Here is a 20,009-nt window from a genome sequence, read left to right as displayed (position 1 = left end):
AAATTTCATGCTAATAGCTGCATTGGACGTAAGTTTAATGAAAAAAATGTTGATGTCTTGAATACTTATTTTCTCCACTGTATGTTTGGACATTTTTACAGCATAAAAGCTCTTCTTTCCTTGGCACTGAGTATATTAACAGCCAGATTGGAATTTTCTTTTGAGGTCATTTTAGTCCTGAATATGCGTAGCGTTGTGTGTCCTGTGTTACTGGAGCCCCGTAGGAACCTGTTGGGGTTTCCCTGACACCTGGGTCGTCTCTGCAAGACCATGATATTACTCTTGACCAGAATCATTGTCAGGGCCCAGGTCTGAGACTGCACCCTTGTTTAACCCCTTTGCTTTCAGGGGAGGGAATCTGTTTCCATGCTGCCAATTTTCACAGCACATTTATTTGTATTTATTGTTATAATTATATCATAGATTTCCCCCACTACACATTCTTCCATTCATTCCAGAGACAGTCCAAAATGCTGAATTGAGCTCTGCCTCAACGGCCTGTACTTCACCTTCCCTCGCTCTTTGTTTCACTCTACCTCATTCTCCCTCGCTCCACCCATCCCTGCACCTCTGTCCCAACCTTACTTCCTGCCCTCTACCTCTGTCTGTCCACCCTCATTCTACCTCTACCTCCCTCTTACTATAGCTGACCTTCCCTCTCTCCCTTTTACTTACCTCTACCAAGGGCTGACCCCCCCCCTCAGCCTACTATAGCTCTACCTCCCCTGTACCCCCACTCCACCCCTTCCTCCTTTGTCCTCACTCCCCCTCACCTTCCCCTTGTTTGATTCACCCTCATTCAGCCTCATTCTCCTTTACCCTTACCCTCCCTACCTCTGCCTTATTCTCCCTCACCATACCTCTGTCTCAAAACTGGGGCACTGGGAACTGTAAGGAGAATGCAGCCACAGGATGGCATTTACCTGCTCTATTTATAGCGGGACGGGCTCCCTTCAGGGCACAGAGACGCTTTCCTCCAAAGGGCACATACTGCTGGTTGAGGGGTAAACTCTCTGTCTTTAGGAGCTGCCGACGGTGCTTTTCCCTCAAGATGGAATGGACTGTCTTCAGAAAGTCTTTTCTATTCTCTGGAGAGCTGAGGGAGATAGAAGGGCACATTATCAGTTTGCCACTCAGTAGATAGCAGGAGACAGGACTGTATCAGTGGCACACAAGGTTCAATCTCTTGAGGAATTGAGCCGCCATTAGAAGAGATCCTCACCTACAGCACAGCTGGAATGTCCTCTCTGGCCGTCCCTCTGACTCCGACTTTGTGTGGACAATCTCACACACAGCTGAGCCCTCTCCATCTGAGGAAGTAATCAACATACATGTGTGATCATTTGTACAGAGCAATCTGGTGATATTTTCTTATTAATTTCTGAACTTAGAATAATATATATTTCAAGTCAGTATTGTACATTTTTCTTTAAGTTATCTACCTGCATTGGCCAAGGATCTGACTTGAAGGGCGTCAGTTGGGATCATGTGACGATATCGGAAGGGGTCTTTTTCTTCTGAAGATACAGTGACTCGATGGGATCCACCCTGCAATCATTCACAGAAAAAAATGTTTCATATGAAGTGAGCTGCATCTAATTCTAATCAGCTTCAAGGCTGTTTTTCAAATGACCCACTGTGCTGATTCTGAAAGTGGCACATGGGCAGTGAATTTACAATGCGTTACAGAGTAGGTTATATTTTAAATGGGCTTTGGTGTTACTGATGGCTTACTGATTGTGTGAAACGTACCATTTTCTTTTTCTGTTTGGATCCATCTTTGCATACAAAGACCACTGCCGTTTTGAATACTAAAATAAATGGGAAAAAACACCAGTTATTAGTCAAAGGTTCAGATGACTTTGGCCTACTCATTACATAATCAAGGAGAAAACTCATCCCTGACATACCAAATATAGCCATCTGGGGCTCTTTCTTCCATTTTCCTAAGGATGCAGGGGGGTTGATCCATGTCACACTGGTGTGTAGCAGCAAGTCACCCATGGAGAGATCAGCCACCTGGCAAAAGCAACAAAACATCAACAATCACTCCACACATATTCTTAAGATGACAGAACAGAGCCAAGCCACTGAAGTCCAATCTACCTCTTTCTTTTCACCACTCTGCTCAGTGATGAGCAGATCGAACACTGCTCCAAACTCCTCATGGATCTTCTGCATCTCATTGATGTGGCTGGCAACTTTGTTCATGGCTTTCATTGCAACTGCAGACAAGCACAAAATATGTGTTGTGTTGTTGTGACATTATGTGTTAACCCACGTTCTCCCCTGTCAAAATTATTTAATCTCCTGTTCAGGTCTTACCATCTAGGTGGTAATGCTCCTCACTGTCTGGGTCTGTGAGCGAGTAGAGCTCCTTCAGCAGGAGGGGATACTTCAGCACCCTCTGGATGGGTTTGATCAGGTACGACTCCAGGGTGGAAGAGTGCTGCTGCTTGGGGTTACGCTCATCAAGGAAGGCCTTGAAATCCTGATCGGTTTTGGCTAGAACGACAAATAAAGAATGCTTTTGCAACACCTCAAGACATGTCATCCATTTTTTTAATCCTTTCCAAAATTGATTTTTACATACAGATAATTTTAGTCTTTAGTGTTTAATGAAAATGAATTCAGTTGTTTGCCATAGCTGGCAGGTATTACACAAGTTACTGTGGCATTAACATGTTGATCTTGTGCAAACTCAGACCCAGTTAGTCTTTTGACTTGCATTAGAAATTACCTTTATCCAAGTCAAAAGAACTGACCTGTTCCATGCTTTTCAAGTCCCTCCAGGATGTTGTGTTCACAACATTAAATGCAAATTCAGCCAATCCCTTTAAATTCTGCATGCCCTTCAATTCTGTCAAATCACTACAACTGTGACTATTTGAGACATGTACAGTCTTGCTCAGCCTTTCTCTCTCACAAACACCTGGAACAGGGGTAGGCAATGTGTGGCTCTAGAGCCACATGCGGCTCTTTAGCCCCTCTCCAGTGGCTCCTGTGTCTCTGACTAAAATTTATATGGAAATGAATGACAATTATTTTTTAAAGATTTTCATTCAATTTTTCAACTGCAAAAATTTGTAGCCTGTACACAGAATATGAAAATGCATTTCATTAACTAAAAAATTGCATCATTTTCTGTGGCCTTGGTGCCTTTTCTGCTAAATTTTGCCAAATTTCAAAAGTGGTGGGCGGTCTTGAATCAAAAAACCTTGACTGTCAATGGATTCCAAATCCAAGATAGGAGAAGTCTCAGAGGAAAATGGAGACGTTAATAGTGCATATACATAATAATAATAGTGCATGGATAGATCTTTTAATTTTTACCACCAACACTGCAAAGTTAATGTAACAAAAATAATAAATAGTGGTTAAACATATTAATGAATGCTCATATAGACCCATTAATAATATTGATAGACTAGTTTGACTGTATGCGTTGCTGACCCCTGACCTAAAACATCAAAACATGCATTAAACATTTTCAGAAAAGCTGCCATGAAATCAAGCATTTCAGGCTGCAACAACCCAAAAAACAGCCTGCAAAGTCCTGAAGGGGATGGCTTTTGGTAGACAAATCATTTTTCTAAAAGCAGGCAAACACGAGTGGACAGGAATATTCTGTTAACTGCCTTAAAACGTGAAGTCAGTATGGCCAATAAATAGTTGACTCATTGAATGTAAATAAAGCCAACAGAGCTGGCCACATAAGTGTAATGGGGAGTGGGTGTGCTAGCTAAAGGACACACTGTTAAACACTGCTCAGTATATACCACACAATGTTGCAGGGCTTTTTAGCCCGGGGAGCTACCAGCTTGAAAGTATGCAGAGGTCAAATGGACAACTGACTGCCTGACAACTCTGCAGAGCAGATTTATTGAGCCTAGCAGGATATGGCAGATGGTTGATGGATAAATACATCCTCTCCTTTGAGCCAAGAAGGAATTTCATCCCAAGAGCACATTTACTCACCCTTTACGAGGACCTTAGGGACTTTGGTGTGACTGGCACAGAAAGCACTGTAGATTTTAAAACGGTCTGCATAGTACAGGAAAGAGCCTCCCAGAGAGAAGAGGATTTTCTGTGAAAAAGGAAAGAGAAGTTACCAAACCAGTAGTTATAAAAGACTTTATGGCCTTTTAAATGCTTTATGATGATATTTTTGGTATATGTTACTCAAAGAATATACCTTAAATTGATCAACTCTTTCCAATTTCTCTAGGTCTGGAACCAGTCTTGTCCCATCTTCAAGGGTCTTGAGAAACTCAACCTGGAACTCCACCATTTCAGGCAAGTTCCCAAACAGTACATCCAGCTGGAGGAAAAGAGCATTTGAGCAAAGTAAAAACAAATCCTTCTCATGTTACAGGGTGTGTTCTGTAATATTTCTCAATATCTTCACCTCATTTATCCAATATAAGTTCTTGCTACAATTAGAGCATGGAAATGCTGAAAACATTAAACAACCAAATACATTTCATAAATGCAAGTGCATGTAAAACATCTCTTGACACAGCAAACCTCCCCCTCTGTCATCATTTACCACTCTTGTCCTTGCACACAGCTACCCTTCACATGATTATGCAACCCACTGTTCTTGGAACATTTAAACAGAGTTGGCATTTGAAAAGCCAACCATACTTCAAAGGCTCACAAGGAACATTAGACATACCTCATCCTGTGTGAGGAAGGTCTCTTTCTGCAGTGGGGTTAAATATCTTCCGATGAGACAGTTGAGATCCTGCAAGACGAGTGAATTATGTTTGACAAAGCTTCACATAAGTCAAAAAAAATCCTCACAACAAAACAGTGATTAAGTTGCTGTGATAGTCTGACAGTGCCTCCAAGATCAATGTGAGAGGAGCTATGGAAATCAATTAAATACAGTAAATGGCTGTCACTAATAAACTGTAGGAGACCTATGAGATCATTTAGAAGCTCAGCCAAAAATGAACAGGACAGATCATTTAACCTCTCTAAGATGGCTACCCTAAGAAAAAACTGCACTGTAATATTTATATTTGGAACTGTCTTAAACTTAGTCTAGATGTCTCAAAACATATACAATTCAGGCTTCTTTATAGTATATCGTCCAAAATGGCATGAAAAGTCATACTGTAGAATGTTGTCCAAAGTAGCATAAAAAGGCAAAGTATACTAAGTCATTCAAAGTGGCATGAAAAAACTCATAGTATAGCCAAAACAGCACACTGTAGTCACAGTATAGTATGTAATTGAAAATAGAATAAATAACTCATAGTATGTATGTCGTCCAAAATAGCATAAAGAGGTCATATGTCGTCCAAAAAAGCATAAAAAAGTCATAGTGTAGTATGTCATCCAAGATTGCATGAAAAAGTCATAATATGTCTTTCAAAATTGTGTGAAAGTCATACTGTAGTATGCTGTCCAAAATAGCATAAAAGGGCAAAGTATACTATTTCATTCAGAGTGCCATAAAAAAACTCAGTCTAGTAGTTCATCCAAAATAGCACACAATAGTCATAGTACAGTATGCCGTCCAAGATCATGAAAAAATGTCATAGAACAGTATGTGGTCCAAAATCATGAAAAAAATTTATAGTACAGTATGTCGTCCAAAATCCCGAAAAAATTACATTGTATAGTATGTTGTCCAGAATCATGAAAAAACATTATAGTGTAGTTTTTCTTCCAAAATCATCACAAAACTGTCATTCTATAGTATGTCATCCAAAATCCCGAAGAAATATCACAGTATAGCATGTTGTCCAAAATCATGAAAAAAAAATGTTGTGTAAAAATGTATGTCTTTCACAATCTTTAAAAAAGTGTCGTACTATAGTGTCATCCGAAATCAACACAAATCGTCATAGTATAGTATGTCATCCAAAATCATGAAAAAAAACGTCATAGTACAGTATGTGATCCAAAATCATGGCAAAATGTCATAGCATTGTGTGTCTTCAAAAATCATTTAAAAAAATTACAACATAGTATGTCTTCATTTGCAGGTGGATTACAGACTTCCTGTCTTACAGGTTGCAGCAGGTGAACCTGGGAAAGCATTTCTGACAGAAAAACCATCAGCACCAGCTCCCCTCAAGGCTGCGTTCTTTCTCCTCTCCTCTTCTCCCTGCACATGAACAGCTGCACCTCAAGTCACTAGTCCGACAAACTCCTCAAGTTCACTGACCAAGGATCGTTGTCATCCCCGCCCCCGCCCCCATCACCCTCTGTGACTCCCCATTTTCCACTGTGGAGACTTAACGCTTATCTGGGGACCATCATCACTTCAAGTGACTTCAAGTGGGAGTTGAACATCAGCTCCCTCATCAAGAGAGCACAGCAGAGGATGTACTAACTGCAGCATCTGAAGAAATTCAACCTGCCAAAGACAATGACAGTGCACTTCTATGCCGCCATCATCAAGTCCATCTTCATCTCCTCCATCACAGTCTGGTAGAGAGGGTGATTGGCTGCCACCTGCCATCTCTCCATGACCTGTACACCTCCAGGGCCCTGAGGCGTGCAGGTAAAATTGTGGCCGAACCCTTTCACCCTGGACATGGACTTTTCGAGACCCTCCCCTCAATAGGATCCTCAATGTTAGGTAACCTACGCTGGTAGGTTAACGCTAGGTTAATGTTTTTATTTAGACAGACATTTGCACTGTAACTGTTTACAATCTCTCGTTGGATCTTTTGTACATACATTTTTTTTGTTCTTTATATTCTATTTTTGTCGTTTTTATATTTTTGAATTGCCTTGATATTTTTATCTTATGTCTTATACTATGTAATTCAATATTTTTATTCTTCCTTTATGTGAACTGTTTTGCACCAAAACACCTAGTCAAATTCCTTGTATATGTAAATGTACTTGGCAGAAAAACCAGATTCTGATTCTGATTGATGTTTTTTGACATACTATACTGTGTCGTTTTGAGCCATTTTTTCAACATGCTATATTATGATGTTTTTTGGATTTCTTTCGGCACAGTATACTAAGACGTTTCTCGACCATCTTTGACGTTTCTAGATGTTTTTTCGACATGCAAAATTGTGATGTCATTGGCATGTTTTTCGGCTTAGTATACGATGATGATGTACTTCGATAAGCTATATTATGTCGTTTTTAGGTGTCTGTTCGACATGTCAAAATTTGACGTTATTCGACATGCTATATTATGACATTTTTCGCTGTTTTTTTTTGTTTGTTTTTTTTTTTTTTCGATTTAGTACACTATGACTTGTTGTTTTAGGTGTTTTTCCAAGATGTCAAAATTTGACATCCGGTCCCAGTTTCCACTGTGGAGTCTTTCTGCTTCCTGGGAAACCATCATCACCCAGGACCTCGAGTGGGAGCTGAACATCAGCTCCCTCATGAAGAAATCACAGCAGAGGCTGTACTTCCTGTGGTAGCTCAAGAAAAATTTAACCTGCCAAAGACAATGATGGTGAACTTCTATGCCACCATCATCGAGTCCATCCTCATCTCCTCCATCACAGTCTGTTACGATGCAGCCACGGCGAGGAACAAGAACAGTCTGCAGCGTATCATCCCCACATTGTGGCCGATCCCTCTCATCCTGGACACAGACTTTTCGAGACCCTCCCCTCTGGCAAACGGCCGTAGTCCATCAGAACCAAAACCTCACGGCTCAAGAACAGTTTCTTCCCCACTGCTGTCACTAACATAACCCCCTCCCCCCACGACACAGACTCTCACCCAGCCCCAGCGTCTGAAAACATCATATTAATGTTCGGCTATATAAGTTTTTATGTGTTACATTAACGCACACTGGAATGCACTTTCTCTGTTTATACTGCACACTGTAGGTTAATTTATTTATTTAGACTGATATATTTGCACTGTAACTCCAACTTCTACACAACTATACAATCCCTCTATTGTACCTTTTGTATATACATTTTGTGTTCTTTTATTCTATTTTCGTCATTTTATATTTTTAAATTGCCTCGATATCTTTTATTCTTTATCTTATGTTTTATACTATGTAGTTCAATATTTTCATTCTTCCTTTATGTTAATTGTTTTGCACAAAAGCACCTAGTTATATTCCTTGTATATGTAAATGTACTTGGCAATAAAACCAGATTCTGATTCTGATTGATGTTTTTCCGACATGCTATATTATGATGTTTTGAGGATTTCTTTCATCATAGTACACTAAGATGTGTCTCGACAACCTTTGTCCTTTTTAGATGTTTGTTCGACATGCAAATTTATGATGGTATTGACATTTTTTCGACTTAATGTACTAAGAAGTAATTTAACAAGCTATATTATGTCACTTTTGGGTGTTTTTTTGACATGTCTAAATTTCATGTTTCTCGTCTTACTATACCATGTAGTTTTGAGCCAGTTTTGCAACATGCTAAATTATGATGTTATTGGAATTTTTTTGGCTTATACACTGTGACATACTTCGACAAACTATATTATGTTGTTTTTGGGTATGTTTTCAACGTCATAATTTGACATTTTTCGACATACTTTACTATGTGGTTTTGCACCATTTTTTGACATGCTAAATTATGTTATTGGCATTTTTTCCGACTCAGTATACTATGACATATTTCGACAAGCTATGTATATTATGTCGTTTTTGGGTATATTTTCGACATGTCAAAATTTGAAACTTTGACATACTATGTCATTTTGCACCACCATTTTTCGACATGCTAAATTATGATGTTACTGGCATTTTTTTTTTTTTACTTAATGTACTATGACATACTTCGTCAAGCTATATTATGTCATTTTTAGGTTTTTTTGACATGTCTAAATTTCATGTTTTTTGACATACTATACCATATAGTTTTGAGCCAATTTTGCGACATGCTAAATTATGATGTCATTGGCATTTTTTTTCAACTTAGTACACTATGACGTACTTCGACAAGCTATATTATGTGGTTTTTGGGAATTTTTTCGACATGTCAAAATTTGAAATTTTTCGACCTACTATGTACTATGCTGTTTTCAGCCATTTTTGGACATTATATTGTGAAGTTTTTTTGCAGGTTTTTTTTTGTCTTCGATTTAGCATACTTTGATGTGTTTCCACAAGACGTCCACAGCATGTCAAAATTTGACTCTTTTCGACATGCTATACTATGTGGTTTTAAACCATTTTTTCGACATGCTATTGACATGTTATTGGCATTTTTTTCAACTCTATATGATCACGTAATTTGATAACCAATATTATGTCATTTTAAGTGTTTTTTTGGTATCTTTTTCAACATGCTATTTCATGGTGTTTTTAGCCATTTTTGCAACATCCTATGCTATAGCATGTCTCTGCATACTATTTTATGTTGTTTAATGTGGTTTTCGGCAGTTTTTTGGATATGTCATTTTTTGACATTTTTGCCATACTATAGTATGGCATTTTTGGTCATTTTATCAACATGCTATTTTATGGTGTTTTTGGGGCAGTTTTTGCAATATCCTAAGCTATGGCATGTCTCTGCATACTATTTTCTGTTGTTTAATGTGGTTTTCAGCAGTTTTTTAGACATGTCATTTTTTGACATTTTTGCCATACTATAGTATGGCATTTTTGGTCATTTTATCAACATGCTATTTTATGGTGTTTGGGGCATTTTTTGCAACATCCTAAGCTACAGCATGTCTCTGCATGTTATTTTATGTTGTTTAATGTGTTTTTCGGCAGTTTTTTGGATGTGTCATTTTTTGACATTTTTGCCATACTACAGTATGACATTTTAGTCATTTTTTCAACATGCTATTTTATGGTGTTTTGGGCCATTTTTGCAACATCCTATGCAATGACATGTATCTACATGACATTTTGTGTGGCTTAATGTGGTTTTCAGCAGTTTTTTAGACATGTAATTTTTTGACATTTTTGCCATACTATAGTATGGCATTTTAGTCATTTTTTCAACATGCTATTTTATGGTGTTTGGGGCAGTTTTTGCAACATCTTAAACTATGGCATGTCTCTGCATACTATTTTATGTTGTTTAATGTGGTTTTCGGCAGTTTTTTGGACATGTCATTTTTTGACATTTTTGCCATACTATAGTATGGCATTTTTAGTCATTTTATCAACATGCTATTTCATGGTGTTTCTGGCCAGTTTTGCAACATCCTATGCTATGGCATGTATCTACATGACATTTTATGTGATTTAATGTGGTTTTCAGCAGTTTTTTGCACACATCATTTTTTGACATTTTTGCCATACTACAGTATGAAATTTTAGTCATTTTTTCAACATGCTATTTTATGGTGTTTTTGGCCATTTTTGCAACATCCTATTGAATGGCATGTATCTACATGACATTGTATGTGGTTTTAATGTGGTTTTCAGCAGTTTTTTACATGCAATTTTTTGACATTTTTGCCATACTATAGTATGGCATTTTTAGTCATTTTTTCAACATGCTATTTTATGGTGTTTGGGGCAGTTTTTGCAACATCCTAAGCTATGGCATGTCTCTGCATACTATTTTATGTTGTTTAATGTGGTTTTCGGCAGTTTTTTTAGACATGTCATTTTTTGACATTTTTGCCATACTATAGTATGGCATTTTTAGTCATTTTTTCAACATACTATTTTATGGTGTTTCTGGCCAGTTTTGCAACATCCTAAGCTATGGCATGTCTCTTCATGCTATTTTATATTGTTTAATGTGGTTTTCGGCAGTTTTTTGGACATGTCATTTTTTTTTGACATTTTTACCATACTATAGTATGGCATTTTTGGTCATTTTTCAACATGCTATTTTATGGTGTTTGGGGCATTTTTTGCAACATCCTAAGCTATGGCATGTCTCTGCATACTATTTTATGTTGTTTAATGTGGTTTTCAGCAGTTTTTTTTAGACATGTCATTTTTTGACATTTTTTGCCATACTATAGTATGGCATTTTTAGTCATTTTTTCAACATGCTATTTTATGGTGTTTTTGGCCAGTTTTTTGCAATATCCTATGCTATGGCATGTCTCTGCATGTTATTTTATGTGTTTAATGTGTTTTTCAGCAGTTTTTTGGACATGTCATTTTTTGACATTTTTGCCATACTATAGTATGGAATTTTTAGTCATTTTATCAACATGCTATTTTATGGTGTTTTTGGCCATTTTTGCAACATCCTATGCAATGACATGTATCTACATGACATTTTGTGTGGCTTAATGTGGTTTTCAGCAGTTTTTTTAGACATGTCATTTTTTGACATTTTTGCCATACTATAGTATGGCATTTTTAGTCATTTTATCAACATGCTATTTTATGGTGTTTTTTGGGCAGTTTTTGCAACATCCTAAGCTACAGCATGTCTCTGCATGTTATTTTTATGTTGTTTAATGTGTTTTTTCGGCAGTTTTTTTTGGACATGTCATTTTTTGACATTTTTGCCATACTATAGTATGGCATTTTTAGTCATTTTATCAACATGCTATTTTCATGGTGTTTTCTGGCCAGTTTTGCAACATCCTATGCTATGGCATGTATCTACATGACATTTTATGTGATTTAATGTGGTTTTCAGCAGTTTTTTGCACACATCATTTTTTGACATTTTTGCCATACTACAGTATGAAATTTTAGTCATTTTTTCAACATGCTATTTTATGGTGTTTTTGGCCATTTTTGCAACATCCTATTGAATGGCATGTATCTACATGACATTGTATGTGGTTTAATGTGGTTTTCAGCAGTTTTTTAGACATGCAATTTTTTGACATTTTTGCCATACTATAGTATGGCATTTTTAGTCATTTTTTCAACATGCTATTTTATGGTGTTTGGGGCAGTTTTTGCAACATCCTAAGCTATGGCATGTCTCTGCATACTATTTTATGTTGTTTAATGTGGTTTTCGGCAGTTTTTTAGACATGTCATTTTTTGACATTTTTGCCATACTATAGTATGGCATTTTTAGTCATTTTTTTCAACATACTATTTTTATGGTGTTTCTGGCCAGTTTTGCAACATCCTAAGCTATGGCATGTCTCTTCATGCTATTTTCTGTTGTTTAATGTGGTTTTCGGCAGTTTTTTGGACATGTCATTTTTTGACATTTTTACCATACTATAGTATGGCATTTTTGGTCATTTTTTCAACATGCTATTTTATGGTGTTTTTTGGCATTTTTTGCAACATCCTAAGCTACAGCATGTCTCTGCATGTTATTTTATGTTGTTTAATGTGTTTTTCGGCAGTTTTTTGGATATGTCATTTTTTGACATTTTTGCCATACTATAGTATGGCATTTTTAGTCATTTTTTCAACATGCTATTTTATGGTGTTTTGGCCAGTTTTTGCAATATCCTATGCTATGGCATGTCTCTGCATGTTATTTTATGTTGTTTAATGTGTTTTTCGGCAGTTTTTTGGACATGTCATTTTTTGACATTTTTGCCATACTATAGTATGGAATTTTTAGTCATTTTCTCAACATGCTATTTTATGGTGTTTTTGGCCATTTTTGCAACATCCTATGCAATGACATGTATCTACATGACATTTTTTATGTGGCTTAATGTGGTTTTCAGCAGTTTTTTAGACATGTCATTTTTTGACATTTTTGCCATACTATAGTATGGCATTTTTAGTCATTTTTCAACATGCTATTTTATGGTGTTTGGGGCAGTTTTTGCAACATCCTAAGCTATAGCATGTCTCTGCATGTTATTTTATGTTGTTTAATGTGTTTTTCGGCAGTTTTTTGGACATGTCATTTTTTGACATTTTTGCCATACTATAGTATGGAATTTTTAGTCATTTTATCAACATGCTATTTCATGGTGTTTCTGGCCAGTTTTGCAACATCCTATGCTATGGCATGTATCTACATGACATTTTGTGTGGCTTAATGTGGTTTTCAGCAGTTTTTTAGACATGTCATTTTTTGACATTTTTTGCCATACTATAGTATGGCATTTTTAGTCATTTTTTCAACATGCTTTTATGGTGTTTTTGGCAGTTTTTGCAACATCTTAATCTATGGCATGTCTCTGCATACTATTTTATGTTGTTTAATGTGGTTTTCGGCAGTTTTTTAGACATGTCATTTTTTGACATTTTTGCCATACTATAGTATGGCATTTTTAGTCATTTTTTCAACATGCTATTTTATGGTGTTTCTGGCCAGTTTTGCAACATCCTATGCTATGGCATGTCTCTGCATGCTATTTTCTGTTGTTTAATGTGGTTTTCAGCAGTTTTTTGGACACATAATTTTTTGACATTTTTGCCATACTATAGTATGGCATTTTTAGTCATTTTTTCAACATGCTATTTTATGGTGTTTCTGGCCAGTTTTTGCAACATCCTATGCTATGGCATGTCTCTGCATGCTATTTTATGTTGTTTTAATGTGGTTTTCAGCAGTTTTTTGGACACATAATTTTTTGACATTTTTGCCATACTATAGTATGGCATTTTTAGTCATTTTTTCAACATGCTATTTTATGGTGTTTTTGGCCAGTTTTTGCAACATCCTATGCTATGGGCATGTCTCTGCATGCTATTTTATGCTGTTTAATGTGGTTTTCAGCAGTTTTTTTGGATGTCATAATTTTTTGACATTTTTGCCATACTATAGTATGGCATTTTTAGTCATTTTTTCAACATGCTATTTTATGGTGTTTTTGGGGCATTTTTTGCAACATCCTAAGCTATAGCATGTCTCTGCATGTTATTTTATGTTGTTTTAATGTGTTTTTCGGCAGTTTTTTGGACATGTCATTTTTTGACATTTTTGCCATACTATAGTATGGCATTTTTGGTCATTTTTTTCAACATGCATTTTATGGTGTTTTTGACAGTTTTTGCAACATCCTAAGCTATGGCATGTCTCTGCATACTATTTTATGTTGTTTTTAATGTGGTTTTTCAGCAGTTTTTTTGGACATGTCATTTTTTGACATTTTTGCCATACTATAGTATGGCATTTTTAGGTCATTTTTTCAACATGCTATTTTATGGTGTTTTTGGCCAGTTTTTTGCAACATCCTATGCTATGGCATGTGTCTCTGCATGCTATTTTCTGTTGTTTAATGTGGTTTTCAGCAGTTTTTTAGACATGTCATTTTTTGACATTTTTGCCATACTATAGTATGGAATTTTTGTCATTTTTTCAACATGCTATTTTTATGGTGTTTTTTGGCATTTTTTGCAACATCCTAAGCTATGCATGTCTCTGCATACTATTTTATGTTGTTTAATGTGGTTTTTCGGCTGTTTTTTGGACATGTCATTTTTGACATTTTTTGCCATACTATAGTATGGCATTTTTGGTCATTTTTTCAACATGCTATTTTATGGTGTTTTTTGCAGTTTTTTTTTGCAATATCCTATGCTATGGCATGTCTCTGCATACTATTTTCTGTTGTTTTTAATGTGGTTTTTTCAGCAGTTTTTTGGACATGTCATTTTTTGACATTTTTGCCATACTATAGTATGCCTTTTTGTCATTTTTTCAACATGCTATTTTATGGTGTTTTTTGGCCATTTTTGCAACATCCTATGCTATGGCGACATGTATCTACATGACTATTTTGTGTGGCTTAATGTGGTTTTCAGCAGTTTTTTGGACATGTCATTTTTTGACATTTTTGCCATACTATAGTATGGCATTTTTAGTCATTTTTTTCAACATGCTATTTTATGGTGTTTTTGGCAGTTTTTTTGCAACATCCTATGCTATGGCATGTCTTCTGCATACTATTTTATGTTGTTTTATGTGGTTTTCAGTTTTTTTGGGACATGTCATATTTTGACATTTTTGCCATACTATAGTATGGCATTTTTAGTCATTTTTTCAACATGCTATTTTATGGTGTTTTTGGCCAGTTTTTGCAACATCCTATGCTATGGCATGTCTCTGCATGCTATTTTCTGTTGTTTTAATGTGGTTTTCAGCAGCAGTTTTTTTTGGACATGTCATATTTTTTGACATTTTTTTGCCATACTATAGTATGGCATTTTTAGTCATTTTTTTTTCAACATGCTATTTTATGGTGTTTTGGCAGTTTTTGCAACATCCTATGCTATGGCATGTCTCTGCATGCTATTTTATGTTGTTTTAATGTGGTTTTCAGCAGTTTTTTGGACATGTCATATTTTGACATTTTTGCCATACTATAGTATGGCATTTTTAGTCATTTTTTCAACATGCTATTTTATGGTGTTTTTGGCCAGTTTTTGCAACATCCTATGCTATGGCATGTCTCTGCATGCTATTTTTATGCTGTTTAATGTGGTTTTCAGCTGTTTTTTGGACATGTCATATTTTTTGACATTTTTTTGCCATACTATAGTATGGCATTTTTAGTCATTTTTTCAACATGCTATTTTATGGTGTTTTTTGGCATTTTTTGCAACATCCTATGCTATGCATGTCTCTGCATGCTATTTTATGTTGTTTTAATGTGGTTTTCGCAGTTTTTTGGACATGTCATATTTTGACATTTTTGCCATACTATAGTATGGCATTTTTGGTCATTTTTTTCAACATGCTATTTTATGGTGTTTTTGGCTGTTTTTGCAACATCCTATGCTATGGCATGTCTCTGCATACTATTTTAAGTTGTTTAATGTGGTTTTCAGCTGTTTTTTAAGACATGTCATATTTTGACATTTTTGCCATACTATAGCCTATGGCATTTTTGGTCATTTTTTCAACATGCTATTTTATGGTGTTTTTTGGCAGTTTTTGCAACATCCTATGCTATGGCATGTCTCTGCATGCTATTTTATGCTGTTTTTTTAATGTGGTTTTCAGCAGTTTTTTGGACATGTCATTTTTTGACATTTTTGCCATACTATAGCCTTGGCATTTTCGGTCATTTTTTCAACATGCTATTTTATGGTGTTTTTTGGGCATTTTTTGCAACATCCTAAGCTATGGCATGTCTCTGCATACTATTTTATGTTGTTTAATGTGGTTTTCAGCTGTTTTTTGGACATGTCATATTTTGACATTTTTGCCATACTATAGCCTGGCATTTTTGGTCATTTTTTCAACATGCTATTTTTATGGTGTTTTTTGGCAGTTTTTGCAACATCCTATGCTATGGCATGTGTCTCTGCATACTATTTTGCTGTTGTTTAATGTGGTTTTCAGCAGTTTTTTGGACATGTCATTTTTTGACATTTTTTGCCATACTATAGACCTATGGCATTTTTGGTCATTTTTTCAACATGCTATTTTATGGTGTTTTTTGGCATTTTTTGCAACATCCTATGCTATGGCATGTCTCTGCATGCTATTTTATGTGTTTAATGTGTTTTTTCAGCTGTTTTTTGGACATGTCATATTTTGACATTTTTTGCCATACTATAGCCTATGCATTTTCGGTCATTTTTTCAACATGCTATTTTATGGTTTTTTTGGCCATTTTTGCAACATCCTATGCTATGGCGTGTCTTCTACATGCTATTTTGTGTGTTTTTGATGTGGTTTTTTCAGCTGTTTTTTAGACATGTCATATTTTGACATTTTTGCCATACTATAGTTGGCATTTTTGGTCATTTTTTCAACATGCTATTTTATGGTGTTTTTTGCATTTTTTGCAACATCCTAAGCTATGGCATGCGTCTGCATGCTATTTTATGTGTTTTTTAATGTGTTTTTTCAGCTGTTTTTTGGACATGTCATATTTTGACATTTTTGCCATACTATAGTATGCCTTTTTCGGTCATTTTTTCAACATGCTATTTTATGGTGTTTTTGGCATTTTTGCAACATCCTATGCTATGGCATGTCTCTGCATGCTATTTTATGTGTTTTAATGTGGTTTTCAGCTGTTTTTTGGACATGTCATATTTTTGACATTTTTGCCATACTATAGCCTTGGCATTTTCGGTCATTTTTTCAACATGCTATTTTATGGTGTTTTTTGGCAGTTTTTGCAACATCCTATGCTATGGCATGTCTCTGCATACTATTTTATGTTGTTTTGTGGTTTTTCAGCAGTTTTTTGGACATGTCATATTTTGACATTTTTTGCATACTATAGTATGGCATTTTTGGTCATTTTTTTCAACATGCATTTTATGGTGTTTTTGCCATTTTTTTGCAACATCCTATGCTATGGCGTGTCTTGCATGCTATTTTATGTTGTTTTAATGTGGTTTTCAGCTGTTTTTTAGACATGTCATATTTTGACATTTTTGCCATACTATAGTATGGCATTTTTGGTCATTTTTTCAACATGCTATTTTATGGTGTTTTTTGGACAGTTTTTGCAACATTCTATGCTATGGCATGTCTCTGCATACTATTTTATGTTGTTTTATGTGTTTTTCAGCTGTTTTTTGGACATGTCATATTTTGACATTTTTGCCATACTATAGTATGGCATTTTTGGTCATTTTTTCAACATGCTATTTTATGGGTGTTTTTTGGCATTTTTTGCAACATCCTATGCTATGGCATGTCTCTGCATGCTATTTTATGTGTTTTTATGTGGTTTTCAGCAGTTTTTTGGACATGTCATTTTTTGACATTTTTGCCATACTATAGCCTATGGCATTTTTAGGTCCATTTTTTCAACATGCTATTTTTATGGTGTTTTTGGCAGTTTTTGCAACATCCTATGCTATGGCGTGTCTCTGCATACTATTTTATGTTGTTTTGTGGTTTTTCAGCTGTTTTTTGGACATGTCATATTTTTGACATTTTTTTGCCATACTATAGTATGGCATTTTTGGTCATTTTTTCAACATGCATTTTTTATGGTGTTTTTTGGCAGTTTTTGCAACATCCTATGCTATGGCGTGTCTCTGCATGCTATTTTATGTGTTTTAATGTGTTTTTCAGCTGTTTTTTGGACATGTCATATTTTGACATTTTTGCCATACTATAGTATGGCATTTTTAGTCATTTTTTCAACATGCTATTTTATGGTGTTTTTGGCAGTTTTTGCAACATTCTATGCTATGGCGTGTCTCTGCATACTATTTTATGTTGTTTTATGTGTTTTCAGCAGCTTTTTTTGGACATGTCATTTTTGACATTTTTTGCCATACTATAGTATGCATTTTTGGTCATTTTTTCAACATGCTATTTTATGGTGTTTTTTGGCATTTTTGCAACATCCTATGCTATGGCATGTCTTGCATGCTATTTTATGTTGTTTTAATGTGTTTTCAGCAGTTTTTTTGGGACATGTCATATTTTTTGACATTTTTGCCATACTATAGTATGGCATTTTTTAGGTCATTTTTTCAACATGCTATTTTTATGGTGTTTTTGGCAGTTTTTGCAACATCCTATGCTATGGCGTGTCTCTGCATGCTATTTTATGTGTTTTTGTGGTTTTCAGCAGTTTTTTTTTGGACATGTCATATTTTGACATTTTTGCCATACTATAGTATGGCATTTTTGGGTCATTTTTTCAACATGCATTTTATGGTGTTTTTGGGCATTTTTTTGCAACATCCTATGCTATGGCGTGTCTCTGCATGCTTATTTTATGTTGTTTTTATGTGTTTTTCAGCAGTTTTTTGGACATGTCATTTTTTGACATTTTTGCCATACTATAGTATGGCATTTTTTAGTCATTTTTTCAACATGCTATTTTATGGTGTTTTTGGCCAGTTTTTGCAACATCCTATGCTATGGCATGTCTCTTGGCATGCTATTTTATGTGTTTATGTGTTTTTCAGCTGTTTTTTGGACATGTCATATTTTTGACATTTTTGCCATACTATAGTATGGCATTTTCGGTCATTTTTTCAACATGCATTTTATGGTGTTTTTGGCCAGTTTTTGCAACATCCTATGCTATGGCATGTCTCTGCATGCTATTTTATGTTGTTTTTTAATGTGTTTTCAGCTGTTTTTTTTTTTGGACATGTCATATTTTTTGACATTTTTGCCATACTATAGTATGGCTTTTTTTCGGTCATTTTTTCAACATGCTATTTTTATGGTGTTTTTGGCATTTTTTGCAACATCCTATGCTATGGCATGTCTCTGCATGCTATTTTATGTTGTTTTAATGTGTTTTTTTCAGCAGTTTTTTGGGACATGTCATATTTTGACATTTTTTGCCATACTATAGTATTGCATTTTTTAGGTCATTTTTTCAACATGCTATTTTATGGTGTTTTTTGGCCAGTTTTTGCAACATCCTATGCTATGGCGTGTCTTGCATGCTATTTTATGTTGTTTTAATGTGTTTTTTCAGCTGTTTTTTTTTGGACATGTCATATTTTGACATTTTTGCCATACTATAGTATTGGCATTTTTTAGTCATTTTTTCAACATGCTATTTTATGGTGTTTTTGGCTGTTTTTTTGCAACATCCTATGCTATGGCATGTCTCTGCATGCTATTTTATGTGTTTTAATGTGTGTTTTTCGCAGCTGTTTTTTGGACATGTCATATTTTGACATTTTTGCCATACTATAGTATTGCATTTTTTGGTCATTTTTTTCAACATGCTATTTTATGGTGGTGTTTTTTTGGCCAGTTTTTGCAACATCCTATGCTATGGCATGTCTTGGCATGCATACTTTTTATGTTGTTTTAATGTGTTTTCAGCAGTTTTTTTGGGACATGTCATATTTTGACATTTTTGCCATACTATAGTATTGCATTTTCGGTCATTTTTCAACATGCTATTTTATGGTGTTTTTTGGCTGTTTTTGCAACATCCTATGCTATGGCATGTCTCTGCATGCTATTTTATGTTGTTTTATGTGTTTTCAGCTGTTTTTTTGGACATGTCATATTTTGACATTTTTGCCATACTATAGCCTTGGCATTTTTGGTGGTCATTTTTTCAACATGCTATTTTATGGTGTTTTTTGGCAGTTTTTGCAACATCCTATGCTATGGCGTGTCTCTGCATACTATTTTATGTTGTTTTATGTGTTTTCAGCTGTTTTTTTGGACATGTCATATTTTGACATTTTTGCCATACTATAGTATGCATTTTCGGTCCATTTTTTCAACATGCTATTTTATGGTGTTTTTTGGCATTTTTTTGCAACATCCTATGCTATG

General features: G+C 35.3%; 1 protein-coding gene across 2 annotated transcripts in view; it reads right to left on the bottom strand.

Annotated features, from left to right (window-relative positions):
• tiam1b (TIAM Rac1 associated GEF 1b) overlaps positions 1-20,009 on the bottom strand; it is an 82,090-nt gene that overhangs the window by 2,317 nt on the left and 59,764 nt on the right. For both annotated transcript variants that reach the window (XM_042487087.1, XM_042487088.1), the window contains exons 17-26: positions 4,679-4,747; positions 4,196-4,321; positions 3,979-4,087; positions 2,326-2,505; positions 2,107-2,225; positions 1,911-2,019; positions 1,753-1,811; positions 1,443-1,548; positions 1,223-1,310; positions 924-1,096 (exon numbers count right to left, since the gene is read on the bottom strand). In XM_042487087.1, the coding sequence (XP_042343021.1) occupies positions 924-1,096; positions 1,223-1,310; positions 1,443-1,548; positions 1,753-1,811; positions 1,911-2,019; positions 2,107-2,225; positions 2,326-2,505; positions 3,979-4,087; positions 4,196-4,321; positions 4,679-4,747 (1,138 nt within the window). The remainder of the gene's footprint in view (positions 1-923; positions 1,097-1,222; positions 1,311-1,442; positions 1,549-1,752; positions 1,812-1,910; positions 2,020-2,106; positions 2,226-2,325; positions 2,506-3,978; positions 4,088-4,195; positions 4,322-4,678; positions 4,748-20,009) is intronic.

The sequence above is a fragment of the Plectropomus leopardus genome, chromosome 5 (genome assembly GCF_008729295.1).
Source record: "Plectropomus leopardus isolate mb chromosome 5, YSFRI_Pleo_2.0, whole genome shotgun sequence".
Lineage (NCBI taxonomy): Eukaryota > Metazoa > Chordata > Actinopteri > Perciformes > Serranidae > Plectropomus > Plectropomus leopardus.
This window is presented reverse-complemented; position numbering and strand designations above follow the sequence as displayed.